Here is an 18511-nt window from a genome sequence, read left to right on the forward strand (position 1 = left end):
TTTAATGTCCTTATACCTCAGTACTTCTGTTTGGAGAGGGATGGTTAATTGATTGGTTGATTTTTTGGTGGGTTTTGTTTGTAAGCAATAAGATAAAGTTAACTGAATAAAGTGGAGATGATCTCACTCATAGATTAAATGTTATGCACCTTTATTTTCCCCATGTCTTTATTGTACAAATTCAAAGCAACATTAAAGCAAGTTGGAGAAAAGTCAAAACGTTCAAGGAGTAGGACTTAAATCAGGCTTTTTAGAATGAGTGGCATATGGGCAAATGAAAGACAGTGGGGACAGCCATGGGGAGTAATGAGGCAGCACAGTAGCCTCATGCTAAGGGATGTTGAGAAAGTTAGAAAATTGGATTAATAGAAGAGAGACTTGGAATGCCTTGTAGAGTTCCCACTTAATTCTGTGAGCAGTAGAGGACCATGTTCAGGCAGGAAGAGAGGACAAAGTTGTACCTGCTGGATGTCCTCAGAGGCTTGGCAGGGGATGAAACCAACATGAGCAAAAAGGAAGAGAAGAGGACATTGCTCATAACACAACTGGCCCAGGTCTGTATAAAGCGAAGAGAAAGACTGGAATGGAAGGGAGGAGGCTCATTTTGCCAAACAGTCATTATCATTCAATTCGAAAGAATTGGAAAGGTGCTTACAGTTGGAGGGATACGGCAGTTGAGCAAGCCCTCACCTCTCTCCGAGTATCTCTCATAACTGATAAAAGATTTATCTCCAGTGTTCAGTGTAGTTTGCAAAAATGCTTATTAATGAACTGCAGGAGGGATTTCCTATCTTTGTTGAAAACAAATGGGTATTTGAGTCTATGGATATAAACGAAGGCTAATCAGTCCTCTTATTTTACTAGCAGTCCTTGATCTCCACTCTTAAAGAACAGGCATATATCCAGGGCTAATTTTTAAATTCTTATTGTAGGGAATTTTCTTGTATGTGTGACCTCTTTAGTCTTATGTCATTGCTTTCCTCTGGTACTCTTTGTATTTCTTCCTAAGTCTTGAGCTTTGAATTCCAGAATTATTTCAGTATTCTGCCATGTAGGAACATAGAAGTTTGGCTTGACAATGCTGCTGACAATTTATATGTCAGGGTGTAACTGTCTGGCATATTCTTTGCTATTTTGCATTCCTTTGCAAAGTATGCCTTTGTTTAGTCTTGAGGGAGTAGGCTTCTCTGATTTTCCATATACTTGGGACAAGATTTTCACATAACTAATAACTGTTCTGCTTGGTATGGAATGCAGATGTTTGCATTTTCACCCAGTTTCTCCAGTTGCTTCTCCATTCCTTTTGCATACTGCAAGGTGTCTAGTCTAATCTGTGATGAAGGATGCAGGCATAGTTTTCATGTGATTTCTAAGAAAAATTACAGGGGTTATGGCAGACAAATTGGGCTTCCTTTCCAATTTACCTCATTCTAAAATCCTACAGTCTGTTTTTGTATTATATTTAGCACATTATAGAAGGCCTGACTGATTAGTTATTATCCTTTGAAGTCATAAAAGCATTTGTCTAGCAGTGTGCCTTTGAAGCTAGAAAAATGTGTTATAAAAAGTCAGTGTTAAATATTTTTATAATTTTGTACTGAAGTTGCTTTTTGTCATTTTGAATACAGCCTGTATCTTCATTAGATAAAATAGATTTTCATCCACCTGGGAATTTAAGGTGATATGTCTGTGCATGTGATACTCTGATGAATTTTAATACTATATTCCTTATATATAGATGAATGTTTCTTAAGGAAGTACTCGATACCTGTAAAGGCCACTTTCCACTTGTCTATTTTAAAAGTTGATGGTATTTTTTTTTAAGAAAATGATCTTTGTAGATTAAAATGTTAACCATAGACATACTGTATCCTATGAAAAAAATATTGTCAACTTAACCCACCCTGGTATCTGGGCTTTTTCTCTTCCCCTGACTTTAGTCCTGAGGTGAGGGTGGCAGCAACCACAAAAGTAATTATGTTGGTCAAAGTCAGCTCAGGAGAATGGTGATAGTGATGGACAGCACCCCCAGCCCCGGGGAAAGGATGTGGTAGGGACTATATCCTCAACTTTTAATGTCCTCGTTTCAGTGCCTCTGCAAGTTCTTAAAAACCCTGTGGCATTCCTTTGCAATGAGGTGGATGGAGCTAGAGGATATTATGCTAAGCAAAATAAGTCTATTAGAGAAAGACAACTATCATATGATCTCTCTGATATGAGGAATTTGAGAGGCAGGGCGGGGATGGGGGAAGGGAGGGAAAAATGAAACAAGATGGGACTGGGGAGGGAGACAAACCATAAGAGACTCTTAATCTCAGGAAACAAACTGAGGGTTGCTGGGGGATGGTAGGGGAGGGATAGGGTGGCTGGGGGGCGGACATTGGGGAGGGTATGTGCTATGGTGAGTGCTGTGAACTGTGTAAGTAAGACTGATGATTCACAAACCTGTACCCCTGAAACAAATAGTACATTATATGTTAATAAAAACGAAATAAAACAGAACAAAAAAACCCTGTGGCATTGATGTTCATTTGTTTTTATGTTGTTTAATGTTAAACTTTTTATTTTCAACTAATTTGTACTTACAGAAAAGTTGCAAACAAATTTAGTGGAGAAAACAGAATTATAGGTTGGGTAACTGATTAATTTAGAGTCCAGCAACAAAATAGGTATTCAGTAAATATTCACTAACCAGTGAGAGTACAAAGGGACTGAATCTGGGGTCTCCTGACTCTTTGTCTTATGACATTTTTGACTGCCCCTCTGAATTTCTTAAGGCTAAAAATTTACTCTACATAAGCATGATTTCCAGCAAATTCTAAGTTATTCTTTGGTAGCTAGCTATAAGCTGAGAAACAGTCTGTTGTTTTGCTGGCTATACGTTTCTTATTCATAAATAACCATATAGTGTGCAGAATGAAAGACGTGCAAACACAATAAAGTCTTTAATGCTGTTGATTACCATTTATTCACCGGTGTTATTTTTATCTTCATAGAAATTGGCCCAGTGACAATTACCACAGATCCCAAGAAATTTCAATATGAACTCAGAGAACTGTATGTTCAGGTAAGTGCTTGCTTTCAGTTTTTCAGTTTGTTTTAGGGGAAAGGAAAAGCATGAACTTTTATCTGATTTCCCTTATTTTTAAATCCAATAGAAGTCATTGTTGACTTCTAAATTCCAATACCACTTCTTTTTCTCACTTCTCACTTTCTTACTACCGCCTCTCTTGCGTGCTGAATAAATTGAACAGTAGATGTGGGAGTAGGACAGATTGGGTTCACCTTCATAGATGAATCACCCACGGCTGTTGTCATGCAATAGTAGCAGATGAAAGAAGTTTTGACAGACTATTTGGCCCTCTTAGCCCAAGATATTTCCTCTATGACCCTCTATAGGAGTTTACTGAATCCTGCTCTCAGGGAGTCCCTTCGCTGAGAATCATAAGGAACAGTTAATTCTTTCCCCTTAACGGAAATGGTGTAATTAAAATAATTTTTATATTCTGTGCTATAAATCAACTCTATAAAATTTTTGACCCTAAGTATAATTCGGTTATGAGAAAAGAAGAATAACACTGGTTTAACTGTTATTCTGAAAACAGGACTTGGGGATAGGGTTAGTCTGTACCTTCTCCTTAGTGCTGCTCTGAGATCATTGTTGCTAAATCCATTCATTAAAACAACAAAAACTTGCTCTTTGAGGCTGCTTCACTATGCTTTCCTCCATGGATGGTATCTGCTGCAGTCATTTCCAGACATTCTGACCACTCCCCAACATTCCTCTAAGCTTCTGGTACCTGGTTCTTTGGCTACATTTCCCGTTCAGGGCTGCCACTATTCCAGGGACTTCAGCATTTATGGGAAAGACCTGTTAGAACCTTCTCCCCTCAGTTCCTTGACCTGCTAGTCATCCTCAATAACCTGTTCTTTACTTTATCTCAGTCTTCCATGCACCTTCTGGATCTTATCATCACTAATCCATTCTACCTCTCAAATCACTCTAATTCAAGCATTAGAGCAACAGCAACCAACTGTGCACCACGCTTGTTGGCACAATTGTTTACAATTGTTTCTTTACCCTCATTGACCCCTTTCCTGTCGTCCTGTCTCTCAGGCCATCAGATCTCTCCTTTTCTTTCTTTTTTTTTTTTTTACTTTCCCCCAATCTAGCTCAGAGTCCTATCATTTCAAAAACACACTTTTTTCTTTCTTGTCCATTGCTTTTCTGTTCAAAAGGCAAACCTTGTTCCCCTCTGACCCCAGTGGTCTGCATTATTCATGCCTGTCCACCAGTGGTCAAGTGTGGTTGAAGTCTAACAACAGGGCAGGTTGTTGGTTCCACTGTAAATACAAACCCATCTATCTCCACTGGACTCTCAATACTCCCTTGATCTTACTGTATTTATTGGTCAATTAATCTCCCATTTTAGGACACCTGGGTGGCTCAGTAGGTTAAGGCTCTGCCTTCAGCTCAGGTTATGATCCCAGGAAATTGGACTCCTTTCTCAGCGGGGAGACTGCTTCTCCCTCTGTCTGTGCCCTTCCCCCTGTTTATGCTCTCTCTCTCTGTCAAAATAAATAAATAAAATCTTTAAGAAAAATAAATCTCCTGTTTCTCCCAATGACAATTACAGACCTTGTCTACTATTTTTTTTAAATATTTTATTTATTTATTTGACAGAGAGAGAGAGAGAGAGAGATCACAAGTAGGCAGAGAGGCAGGCAGAGAGAGAGCGGGGAAGCAGGCTCCCTGCTGAGCAGAGAGCCCCATGTGGGGCTCGATCCCAGGACCTTGAGATCATGACCTGAGCCGAAGGCAGAGGCTTAACCCACTGAGCCACCCAGGTGCCTCCTTGTCTACTATTTTTAAACTTTCATCCCCTTACCCTTTTACGACTGGCTACTTCAGTGAGTTATCTACTCTGAGCAAGTGACCGCACTTACTGTTTCAAATACAGGTACATAAAAATGGCAGCCCTCTCTTCCTCATACCTCAAGTCCACTGACATCCAGTACCCATTCTGTTCTCATTCTTTACTTGATCTTAACTCTTTGGCTTTCTCAGGATCCTAGCTCTCTCAAGCTATTTCTCTCAGCTGCTTAAAAGTTCCCATTTATTCTTTTTTTTTTTTTTAAGATTTTATTTGTTTATTTGACAGAGTTCACAAGCAGGCAGAGAGGCAGGCGGGGTGGGGGGTGGGCGGGGAGCAGGCTCCCTGCTGAGCAGAGAGCCCGACATGGGGCTCGATCCCAGGACCCTGGGATCATGACCTGAGCCGAAGGCAGAGGCTTTAACGCGCTGAGCCACCCAGGTGCCCCCCCATTTATTCTTAAATATGTCCTTGTCCCTCTAGAAACCAAACCAATCCCAATGAACCAAACCATAAAAAGCAAAACAAAATAAACAACAATAAATCTCTATTTTTTCTCAAATCCTCTTATAAATAACAACTTTTACCCTTCTTAGTTCCTTCAATGTCAAGAAAGTTGTCTGTATTCACCACCCTCATTTCCTCACACCTGTCTCCCCCATTTGCTCCTCTGTCTATATCACTCTAGTCCCCATAGCCCCACACCATCAAGTGATTGTAGCTGGTGACATGTGATCTCTGTCTTGTTAATGCAGTGGAAACATTTCAGTCATCATCATATTAGAAGGACATCTTTGTTGTCTTTGACAAATACACCCTTTCCTACACTCTCATTTTTCTTTCCACTTTTCCTCAGCTTCCTAGGCAGCTCATTTCTCTCCACATGACCTTTCCATTGCTCCACCCTTGGTCCTAAATCCTTGCTCTTTGACCTCTATTTGTTATCTTTGTGAATGATGCCTACAATATTTTGGTTATGCTACTAGAAAATCTGAATCATCCTTAATATACCCCTCCCTTTTCCCCCAATATCCAAACCATGAAGTCTTGGTTTTTAACCATCTAAATATTTTTTATATCCTCCCTTTAAGCAAAATCACCCATACCCACATAAATATTTTTAGCCTAGAGTTTTCCTCTAAGATACAGACCCCTACCTTATGTCAGTCTCTGGATGTCCCAATGGCCCTCTACAATGAAACTCACAAATGGGCCCTTTCCATTGCTCCATACTTGATCCTGAATCCTTGCTCTTTGTCCTCTGTCATCTTTGTGAATGATGCCTACAATAATCTGGTTATATTACCAAAAAGTCTGAATCATCCTTAATATACCCCTCCCCTTTCTCCCAACATCTAAACCCTCCAGTCTTGGTTTTTAACTTTCTAAATGTTTTCCATATCAATTGATTTCTATTTCTGTTGGTACTGCCCTAGTCCCAATTACTATATCTTCAGTCTGAACAAATAAAAAAAAGCTTCTAAGTGATTTTCCTGCATTTATTCTTGCTTTTATTTTCCAGGCTATTCTCTATGCTGTAAACAAAATGATCTCAAAATACATCTCTGAAATGATCTCGAAATACATCTAGGCATATTTACCCCTAATATTCTCTGCTGTCATCCCCACCTCATCAAATTCTTCCCAGGATTTTGAGTGACCTGAGATCTGCCTCTGTTTCAGTCTTCTATAGAGCTACTCTTTGCTCTGGGCTTGGGCTCTGTCCTAGGGGGCTTCCATAGAGCCTCCCCTTGTGTGTATCCTCACCCATCTCCCAGTGGCATTTTTGCACATGCTCTTCTCCTTGGATGGGAAGTTCCTGTCCTACATCCTGCCTTCAGTTCCATGTTCCCTTAACCCAATTTGAAATCCTGTATTCCAAGTCTAATCTTGAGTACCACTTACTCAGAGATCCTTCCCTGTCCTCCAGGCTAGGTCATATATTGCTACCTCTCTCCATTACAAAGTAGTTGGGATTTCACATTGAAGAACCATGTCTGATTTAGTCATCATTACCCTAGTAAAATGCATCGCATATAGAACATGCTTACTCTTTGATAAATAAAGAAAGATTGAATATACCAACAGAGTCCAAGTTGAAGAGTTGAAATTTAATACTTTGAAGTTGAAGAGTTGAAGTTTAATACTTTGGTTTCACTATTGGGTGAATGACTTGATTTGTAACTGTGTATGTAACTGTGCATGATATGAGCATAATTGGGGGAAAGGGTGAATAAGTCAAAGCTTGGCATTACAAATATGTATTCAGTCATGATTCTTTTATTGTGCCTCTCTCTATAATTTTTAAATTATACACTAAAATAAACTATATTTCATGAGAAATCTCAATAGATTTCCATAGTTATCCCTTGGCTCTTTTTCTCTTTTACTAAATTTATTCTGATTATTTTTTCCACTAATAATCCCCCATTTCCTTTCTCTAATACCATGTCATTCTTTTTCAGTCTTTTCTTGATACTTAGAATTTACTTTTCTATCACTCAATATAGCAAATTCTTTGCCACTTTAGGTGTCCAGATCCTCTGAAAAAAATCGTTCTTTTTATTTTTTTTTAAAGATTTTATTTACTTATCTGACAGAGAGAGATCACAAATAGGCAGAGAGGCAGGCAGAGAGAGAAGGAAGCAGGCTCCCTGCTGAGCAGAGCCTGATGTGGGGCTGGATCCCAGGACCCTGGGATCATGACCAGAACTGAAGGCAGAGGCTTAACCCACTGAGCCACCCAGGTGCCCCTGAAAAAAATCTTTCCATAAAAATTTCCATCCTGTACATGAATTATGGGAATTAGAAATTATACTGTCCTGGTTGTTAAAATTTTTATGTTGCTTTATTCTGCTATGAACTCCTGCGAGTAAGAGCCTTGTAGCTCTCATTAGGCTTCTTGATCCACCCGTGGGATAACTGGTATATACACTAGAGTAGACTTAAATAGATGTGGAATAAGTGGATGTTATATGAGGCTAGCCTCTTTTAAAAATACATATTTAACAGTAAAAACTATATATAATATTATATTATTATATTTATATATATTAATTATATATATATAAATATCATTGTGTATTATGTAGAATATATATAATATATATTATATATGTTCCTTTACACTCCTTGACCCCTGTCCTGTATATATATTATATATATAATATGTTATCAATATTATAATTACACAATTAATATTATATAAATATAAAAACAAATATAATTTAAACTTACTTGACAGTACAAAGAATGACTTAAAAACCCAGTTATCAGTTTTCATTACATAGAGATTCAGAAGGGCCAAGGAATGGAGATTTTTAGCTGATAGAATATTAAGAAAGGATTTACTGTATTCATTTTTTTTTTTTCCTATGCAGAAGTGCAGCTGAGCTCTATTCTTTAATATCTGGCTAGAGTGAAAATCCCTACATTCTCAATGAGGCCTGGCATTGGCACTTCCTGACTTCCTGCCTCTCCCTTTCTTTTGTTCGGAAGGATCTTCAGGGAGTGTGCTTATCCTCTGTGCTCCATTTGTCTCCAGGGTGAAGGATCAGGATCCCTGGCTCATACTGCATTGATTCCCTCCCTAGAGCCCTGGTGCGGCACCTGTGGAATTGAGCCCGACACAAACACTGCATAGGGTTGTATCATGTCTCTGCTCAAAAAACTCATCTTTCTTTTCTTTCCTCCTGGAATGAAAGCTGATGTACAGTTTTCTGGAGGTTGTCTCTGGCCTGGCTATATCTTTTTTTTTTTTTTTTTTAAGATTTTTTATTTATTTATTTGACAGAGAGAGATCACAAGTAGACGGAGAGGCAGGCAGAGAGAGAGAGAGAGGGAAGCAGGCTCCCCGCTGAGCAGAGAGCCCGACGCGGGACTCGATCCCAGGACCCTGAGATCATGACCTGAGCCGAAGGCAGCGGCTTAACCCACTGAGCCACCCAGGCGCCCAGGCCTGGCTATATCTTATGGGGTTTATTTTTGCATTGTCTTGGGATCCAAGAGGATGCTTAAGTAGAACAACCAGTTTGGGAAGAAAACAAACATTTACTTTTGCCCTTTCTTCAACATTGGGCATTGTTACAGGCATTGTTACATTTTAAATGAGTGGCAAGATTTTTCATTAAGTAAGGGTCAGGTATGAAAAGACTCAAGGCTACATCATTACTTAACCCCTAATCTGAAGAATATATTTTGTTTTCTCCTCAGTGTTTGCTTAGAGAATATTTTATTATTTCATAAGTCAGTCTAGAAGCTAAACTCCACAAAGTTCATGAAATTTTAGCACGAGATCCTAAATTTTGTTTTGTATATAATTTCCAGACCCCTCTTCAGTTCTCCTTCTACCATTTTTAGTGACTCCCTGAAAATCACTGGTATCTTGAACAACAAGAATTGCTGTCTTATTAAAACTAACTTAGGGGCGCCTGGGTGGCTCAGTGGGTTAAGCTCAGGTCATGATCTCAGGGTCCTGGGATCGAGTCCCGCGTCGGGCTCTCTGCTCAGCAGGGAGCCTGCTTCCCTCTCTCTCTCTCTCTGCCTGCCTCTCCGTCTACTTGTGATCTCTCTCTGTCAAATAAATACATAAAATCTTTAAAAAAAAAAAAAACTAACTTAGCTTTGGGCGCCTGGGTGGCTCAGTCGTTAAGTGTCTGCCTTCGGCTCAGGTCATGGTCCCAGGGTCCTGGGATCGAGCCCCACATCAGGCTCCCTGCTCGGCAGGAAGCCTGCTTCTCCCTCTCCCACTCCCCCTGCTTGTATCCCTCTCCCACTGTCTCTCTTTCTCTCTGTCAAATAAATAAATAAAATATTTAAAAAAACCCTTAACTTAGCTTTTAAAAATTTTTTTAAACTAATTTTTTTGCATTTGTAATAGTTTTGAAAAAAAAGAAAAGTAAATTTAGTTTTAAGTAATTTAAATAATTGGCTGTTAATGTTACACTAGGCTTGGCTATTTTTTTAATAGAGGTATAGGTAACTTGAAAAGCAATTTAAAATTTTCCAAGAAAAAATTAGAAAAAAAAATCACTAAACTTAAATCATTAAATTTATAACATTATTTTCATTTTCCTTTGTCATCTTTCATTTGGAATACAAGGGAGTAACGTGAAAAGCCTCTGAGCTTTCTCTCTGGGGAAAAGAAGGGAAGACAAATGTCAACAAATGGTTTTCAAATCACAGAGCTTTGGGAATTAGCATCAGTGTAAATATGCAGTGCAAAGGCCTATCTAAGGTCACATTCTTTATAGGAAACTCTAAACCTTTTTGATTTTTAGAAAATGGTATAGCAGCGATATGCTTTTAAGCCTTTTATCTATATCTTCTTTTTAAAAAGATTTCATTTATTTATGGGGGGGAGCAGAGAGAGAGGGAGAAACAACCCCCTCCCTGCTCCGCGCCACCACCGTGGAGCAGGAAGCCTGACTGACCCTGCGGCTTGATTCCAGGACCTGGAAACATGACCTGAGCCAAAGGCAGATGCTTCACCAACTGTGCCACCCAGGCACCCCCTATCTATAGGTTTTGTTTTTGTTTTAAAGAACAAAAAGCAGTTAGTCAAACATTTGAAATGTAAAGAAAAAGAAGTTTTACAATAATCGAATTATTGTTAAAAAATACTTTTTTTTTCATATAGATAGTTGGTACCTAAAACTGGAAAGCTTCATGTTTCCTTTGCAAAGTCTGTTAGAAAAATTGACCTTAAAAAAGAAGATATGAACAGACACTTCTCCAATGAAGACATACAAATGGCTATCAGACACATGAAAAAATGTTCATCATCACTAGCCATCAGGGAGATTCAAATTAAAACCACATTGAGATACCACCTTACACCAGTTAGAATGGCTAAAATTAGCAAGACAGGAAACAACATGTGTTGGAGAGGATGTAGAGAAAGGGGAACCCTCTTACACTGTTGGTGGGAATGCAAGTCGGTGCAGCCACTTTGGAGAACAGTGTGGAGATTCCTCAAGAAATTAAAAATAGAGCTTCCCTATGACCCTGCCATTGCACTACTGGGTATTTACCCCAAAGATACAGATGTAGTGAAAAGAAGGGCCATCTGTACCCCAATGTTTATAGCAGCAATGGCCACGGTCGCCCAACTGTGGAAAGAACCCAGATGCCCTTGAACAGATGAATGGATAAGGAAGATGTGGTCCATATACACTATGGAGTATTATGTCTCCATCAGAAAGTATGAATCCCCAACTTTTGTAGCAACATGGACGGGACTGGAAGAGATTATGCTGAGTGAAATAAGTCAAGCAGAGAGAGTCAATTATCATATGGTTTCACTTATTTGTGGAGCATAACAAATAGCATGGAGGACATGGGGAGTTAGGAGAAGGCATTTGGGGGAAATTGGAAGGGGAGGTGAACCAATGAGAGACTATGGACTCTGAAAAACAATCTGAGGGGTTTGAAGCGGCGGGGGGTGGGAGGTTGGGGGAACCAGGGGGTGGGTATTGGAGAGGGCACGGATTGCATGGAGCACTGGGTGTGGTACAAAAACAAGGAATACTGTTATGCTGAAAAAAAATAAAATTAAAAAAAATAAAAGTAAGGAGCGTCATGCTCCCAGTTGAAAAAAAAAAAAAAAAAAGCAGGAATGAGAGTAAAAATATGTAGAATGGCATCATCACATACCAACAAGATAGGAAGAAGATTATTATTGCAATTCTTTAATAGAAGCAGAAGTATAAATAGGTAAACTGCAGCAGGCTGAGGTTAAGAGGAAAAAGTGTTTTGCTGTAGTGTAGGAACAGGTTATGTCAGGATTAATACTTGCAAAGGAGAGTATGAGAAACCATGGCCAGACAGGCCAAAATGGTTAAAAAGAGCAGGACAGGATAGTGCTGATTTTAGAAGAGCGATATATGATGATAATTTTGTATACACTTTATCTAATTTCTAGTATTCTAAATCATCTAACTACATAAAAGTATACTTTTTATTTCTAGATTTATAGGAAAATCTATATGAATTTTAAAAACCAAACTGATTATAACAGAAAGAAATTAAGAAAAAGCAAAAAAAATGACTAGTAAAGAAAAGGGAAGGGATTATAGGTAAGTGCAGATATAGACACACTGTAAAACTATGAGAGATGTGATTTTTGTCTTTAGTATTGGCCTTGATTCAACTGAAGACAGCAGTTTTGTTTCTATTTAAGTTTTCTTTCTTACAAATGCATATATAGAAGTGTATAAATTCAGTTTTACAGGAGGAATGGCGTGTATTTAATTTAGGGAAAAAGGTGAGATATGGCGTCCAATGCATGTAACTCAGAATACATGGAAAAGCTTCAAGAATAGTAGAACCAGTGTCCTTCCCAAAGTAAGGGCTTGAGGAATGTTAGCTATTATTACTACCTGCAGTACCCCGAAGTTTTTTAAAGGGAAATAATTCCCAAAGAATCCTGCCATAAATGACCAGCAATTGTGGAGTATGTGCCTTGTGATGGTGCACATATTTTAAAGTCATTCTCTCAATTCACACCCACAAAAATATTAATATTCCTTTTTACAAATGAGGATACTCAAGCATTGAGATTTTGGTAATAAGTCTTCATCAGATCATCAAACTGGCAAGGAGTAAAGCTGGTGTCAAAACTAGAGGTTTTTAATGCCAAATCCAGTGTCCTTTATCACTCTGCTATTTTCTAAATATTGATTTAAGTAACCTAATTACACTAACCAAATTGATATTTATTTATAGAATTTGTTTTTGTATTTTATTTCAAAGTGGGGGTGTAGAGAATTAAAGACAGATTTAAGTCTAGGCCCGGTCTCATCCTCAATGAAATGAATTTATTCCTTGAAGGTTTTGGTTTTCACTGCTGCCTCTAATCACTTTGAGTAATTGGCTCCCCTGAATTTACTGAGTAGCAAATGATAAAGTTAATTATAAATAAAATTTATTTCTATTGCTCAACATATGTTCTCATTACTTACTCTGGTAAGCTTATTTAAGTATTACCTCACAAACACCTTGGAGAGACACGAGGACGAGATGCCCTTTAAGGGACTGAAAGGTAGTGTTCATACTGTAGTTGTATTTGTAGGTGAGGTTTTGATTTTTTTTGTTAGAGTTGAAACATCTTGCAGTTTGAATGAAACCCCTTTTAGAACTTTGATTTGCTGCTGGAGTTTTCTGCTAGACCATGTGAATTCTCTGAGGGACAAATAATCCTAAATCCTCAGAGAATAAAGAAAAGGGAGGGCCCCCAGTAGAAATACTTGGCTTTTTTTCTAGCTATGTACCCTGATATGCTATCTAGAAGCAAAAATATAGATGATTTCTTAACAATCTTTTATGTGTGCACTTCAAAGGACAGAGAGTGTAGAAGAGTGTTCTGACCATTGGATTACTTTTTTCAAAGCAGACTATAGACAGAATGAGGTGGGTGTGGATTATGGTGATAAAAGTCTCGATTTTCTTTTCAAAGTGTGCATGTGTGTCACTGTTCCAAAGGGTAAACACATGGTCATTGCAGAGTAAACATTGCAGTTACACATGACAAAATAACTTTAAGAAGAGGAATTCACTGACCCATGATGCCTGGGTTCACCCCATACATGCTCCTTTCCCAACCAAAGCATAACTCTATTCCCCATAGTAAGAATTGCATCTGATTTTGACAGTTTTTAGGTGATGGTAAGGATGGAGGTCAAAATGTTTTCCGTGGAAGAATGTTTCTTGATCTAAAGCCAGGACTCCTAGAGAAAATGATCAACCTCACGTTGAGCAAAATGAATGTACAGGAAATTAAGAGTTTCTTCTCAATCCAAATTGATCAAGAGCAGTTGTCAAGAAGCTGTCTTTATTCTTAGGCCTTGAAAATGTGTCAGGGAGAATTGTGGAGTCTTGGTTTTGGTATTCACTTTGTTACTCCTCCAGTTATTCCATCAGATGTCTGAATCCCTTCCAGAAACCTATCAATACCTTAGAAATGAACTAACCCCAGGTAGGGATTCGATAGCACTGGTCTTCATCACCAGATGATACATGAGGGCCCTCCTCTGGAGCCGTGTCCTAGAGCCCCTCTTGGTGTTGGAGGCTGATACTGGGCTTTGGCCATCATATCATGTGACTGAATTCAGGTGCAGTCACCAGCTCAGTAGGTCATATTTCCTCCTATAAACTTTAAACCAGGTCTCCCTCCTTCTGTATTCATGTTGATTTTTGAAAATCCTCATTTATCTAGACTTTACATATATATGAGTCTCCTCCTGTGAGATGATCTAGCTTTTAGTTCACTAGTTTCGTTTAATGACTACTAGCTCTGAAACAACGCATACGATTCATCTATCTCAAACTTCCCCGTAAATTATAGTGTTCATAAACTATAATGATTTTATTAGTAAAAATGCATTGTGTTTATATATATATTTTATAAATATATATATAATATGCATATTTTATATATATATTTATTTTTTATTCCCCCCCAAGACCTAAAAGTACATAAGTAGTATAAATGCATTTTTAACACATAAAATAAAATACACATTACACAATCACAACGTTATAATCTGCTTCACCTACCCAATAACAAAGATAATACCAAATGTGCTGGGGAGTATATAAAATCCATATGTGAGTGTTAGCGTGGAAAGGAAGACAGAGATTTTAGCGGGAAGGCTGAATCTGAGGAGTACTAAGGAAAGACAGAGAAGGGTCATAGCCCAAGGAAAACAAGGAGAAAGAAAGCCTGCCTAATCCTTGAACAAGCAGATGGTGAGTGGCTGCAAGGGCCTCCTTAGGCCCACAACCCTGCCCTCCTCTGGCTCCTTCTCTCTGGGCAAACAAGGGATCCATATGTTGGGAGAGATCAGGAATCCCAGCCAGGGACCTGGACAGTGTCTTAATTTGATGGGAGAAGAAAAGTTCACAATGAAAAGGTGCAGAATCCTTGAAGGACAAAGGAAGGAATTCTGGGGGCCCCTGGGTGGCTCAGAGAGTTAAAGCCTCTGCCTTCGGCTCAGGTCATGATCCCAGGGTCCTGGGATCGAGCCCCACATCGGGCTCTCTGCTCGGCGGGGAGCCTGCTTCCTCCCTCCCTCTCTCTGCCTGCCTCTCTGCCTACTTGTGATCTCTCTCTGTCGAAAAAATAAGTAAAATATTAAAAAAAAAAAAAGGAATTCTATAAGTAGTATGAAGGCAAAATCCATGTTCTGATTTATTAATCAAGATATTGAATGGCTGGTACATAGTGTATCCTTTATGATTTTTAAAATTGAGGTGAACTAATCTCCTCCTAAGATCAGACATGAAGGAAGTTCCAACAAATTGAAAGATCAGTTGTAGAAGAGTCAGATCCTTACTACCGAGAAAGGATAACCTGAAAGCCTGGAAATGGTTGTAATTGTTACCCTTTAATACATCTGAAAGCAAGGGCAACCGTTTTTGATGCCTTGATTTGGATTCCACCTTTTCCAAACTAGTAAAGGGCAACATGGTGAGCTGCCTGGAATGTAACATCTTTTTCTTTTCTTTTTTTTTTTTTTTAAGATTTTATTTATTTGACAGAGAGAGAGATCACAAGTAGGCAGAGAGGCAGGCAGAGAGAGAGGGGGAAGCGGGCTCCCTGCCAAACGGAGAGCCCGATGTGGGGCTCGATCCCAGGACCCTGAAATCATGACCTGAGCCGAAGGCAGAGGCTTAACCCACTGAGCCACCCAGGTGCCCCTGGAATGTAACATCTTTTATTTTGATTATAGAGATTTAAAGTTTGGGCTCTGAAATGCTCTGATTGGGCTCCCGGGTGGCTCAGCTGGTTAAGCATCTGCCTTAGGCTCAGGTCATGATCTCAGGGTCCTGGGATCCAGCCCTGCGACAGGCTCCCTCCCCAGCAGGGAAGCTGCTTCTCCTTCTCCCTCTGCCCCTCCCCCTTGCTCATTTTTTCTCTCTCAAATAAATAAATAATATCTTAAAAAAAAATGAAATACTCTGATTATCTCTCACTATATCCCTGCTGTATTTTCTACAAGTGATGAAGACCAAATGTCACTAATGCATTAGGATTCTACAGTCATTCTGATTTATTTTATACTTGCTTGGATGCATTTTTATCTTAGGTTCAATGCAGTGTAATGGTTTCCACATGTACCTTCTGTTTTCTTGGTCATAAAATCACACAACCATGATCTAAGAAAGAGAAATGAGGTTATAAAGTTTCAGCTGAAGACCGAGTTTCATTTCTAAATTTTATAGGTAAAGGGCAAAGGACACAAGTAAGACATTCGAAGCAGTGGGTATTCACCTGAAGGAAAAATGAAGTCTGCCTTTGAAACAAGGCTTAGTAGGTGATAGTTATGTTAGAATAAGGGTAAGTATTACAAGGCCACTAATACTTATTTTGGACTTAGGCATGAGCCTACCAAAAATGTTTCATTTGTTCATTGCTTGGAGTAAAGCTTATCTGAGAAACGACTGGTATAAACAATAGTTCAGTAAAAATGGATGATGAGACTAAAAGAAGGGATATGAGTTGACTAGAAGGGAAATAATAAGGCATGGGGTAAGGGTAAGGGCGTGCTCTGAGATTAGCCCTCCTAGTACTCTGACCCGTTGTTTGATGAGCATTTTCCCATTAGGATTTGGATAGGGACCTCATTTTTTTTTCCAGCTCCTCTCAGGGTTTAAAGGTTCAGTTTACTTCAGTGCTACTCCCACATTGTCTTGTATTTAGAAAAGACAGCGTGATAATCTCTGTTTTATTACTCCCTTGACTGATAAGATTTCTCTTCATTCTTATTTTATCTTGCTTTTCAGGAATTTATTTTTTTTTTTTACACAATTATCACTGCAACTCTGAGGTTACAGTTTTTTTTTTTCTTCCTTTAATTCCAGGAGCGACATTTACTGTAAAAGTTCACATGCTTCTGTTTTTCCACTACCCATTTTTTTCTATCTGAAGTGTCTTTGGCAGCTTAGTAAATCATAACCATCAATCAAATTATTAAGATAAAACGAATATCAAAATACAGAGCAAGAGGGCACCTGGGTAGCTCAGTGGGTTAAAGCCTCTGCCTTCGGCTCAGGTCACGATCTCAGAGTCTTGGGATCGAGCCCCACATCAGGCTCTCTGCTCCGCAGGGAGTCTGCTTCCTCTTCTCTCTCTGCCTGCCTCTCTGACTACTTGTGATCTCTGTCTGTCAAATAAATAAAATCTTAAAAAAAAAATACAGAGCAAGAATATGCCTACTGATACAGATAAGTTCTATTTCAGAGCTCAAGGAAAAACACAAAGTTAGCCAAGTCAGGCCCTTCCTGCATTACATTTTTGTGTACATGTGCAGGTTTATGAGATTTTGGGAGATACATTTCCATAACCATGTTTGTTTTCTTTTGTTAAATATTAAAGCTGACAGCATGCGAGGATTGAGAGAGGGAGACAGAGGGAGAGAGACAAAGAGACAGAGATGCAGAGATATGAGAGCTGGAGGGAGTTAGTTTTAGATGCCACTAAGAATATACTTGTACGTTTAGGAGGCTTAGCTCTGGAATTATATTACTTTGAAAGCAGACAGGCTAGGCCTGAGTAAACTCAGGCTGAACACAGAAAGCTTGCCTAGATTGTGTCAAGATTGCTTCTTTTGCACAATCTCATTCACCCATTTCCTCACTGTTCATTTATCCCTTCATTAATCAAACTACAAAGGAACACTTCCTGACTTCCTCAAGGAACAAAAAACTAGTGGGAGGAAACAGATAAATTCTAACACACTCAACAAATGCTTCAGTAGAAGAATGAACAATATGCTGTGGGTATCTTGAAGAAGGAGAACCTTTTTTCCTCTGACAAGCTACTTGCTTGCAGTCACAGAAGCAGAGGAAGGTAATAAAATACCCCAGTGGAGTTCGCACAAACTCTCAGGCCAGGCAGAATCGAGTTCCCGTCTCTGCTCTTTCACTTAGTAGCCGTGTGACCCCTAGGAAAGGGGTTTTCAAGATTTAGTGCGCTGGCAATGTAATGTGCTAACAATGACACCTACCTCATCAACCGATGTAAAGACTAGATTACAGTGTATGTGACGGTACCGTCTTAGTGCTTGGCTTAGAATGGACATCCGCTGACTTAGTACAAGTAAGGTGTCTTATTACCAGTAAAAGTGTCAATTAAATTAATGAGGCTTTTCATAGATTCAACTTCATCAATTCTAAGTTTCTCCATAATAGATGTTTAATAGAATACTATTTTACTTTTTTTCCCGTTTGGTATTCAAGTCAAAACATAAAATGTTAAGGTTTTTTTTTTTTTTTAAAGGACTCCTTTTTTAAAGCTTGGAACTAACGTAAAATAGTTTATGTTTAGGGTTTCAGTTGCAAGTCCATTGCCCCCAATTTAAAAATCTGTGCATGAGTTCGACATAAATCAACCTGAAAGTATCTGATTTTGTGAATTTTATTTATAAGTATGGACATTTTGGCGATGATTCCCTTTAGTCCTCTTCTGCCCAAACTAGTTTACAAATCAGATGATCAGACAGTGATTTGGGAAAGACTATTAGCAAACCTGTGGGATGAGTTTCTAATATATATGTATCTCAGTATATTTAGATAAATGTGCAAAAACTTTGTTTATAAACTTTGTGTGTGTGTATGTGTGTGTATGTATATTTATG

At 38.8% G+C, this 18511-nt stretch overlaps 1 protein-coding gene across 3 annotated transcripts in view; it reads left to right on the forward strand.

Annotated features, from left to right (window-relative positions):
* The window catches only part of HMCN1 (hemicentin 1), a 477402-nt gene that overhangs the window by 101916 nt on the left and 356975 nt on the right, over positions 1–18511 (forward strand). For all 3 annotated transcript variants that reach the window (XR_007123082.1, XM_047705087.1, XM_047705088.1), the window contains exon 2: positions 2997–3067. Coding sequence is in view for 2 of the 3 variants with exons in the window: in XM_047705087.1 (XP_047561043.1) it covers positions 2997–3067 (71 nt within the window). In the remaining variant the exon portion in view is untranslated. The remainder of the gene's footprint in view (positions 1–2996; positions 3068–18511) is intronic.

The sequence above is a fragment of the Lutra lutra genome, chromosome 15 (assembly GCF_902655055.1).
Source record: "Lutra lutra chromosome 15, mLutLut1.2, whole genome shotgun sequence".
Classification (NCBI taxonomy): domain Eukaryota; kingdom Metazoa; phylum Chordata; class Mammalia; order Carnivora; family Mustelidae; genus Lutra; species Lutra lutra.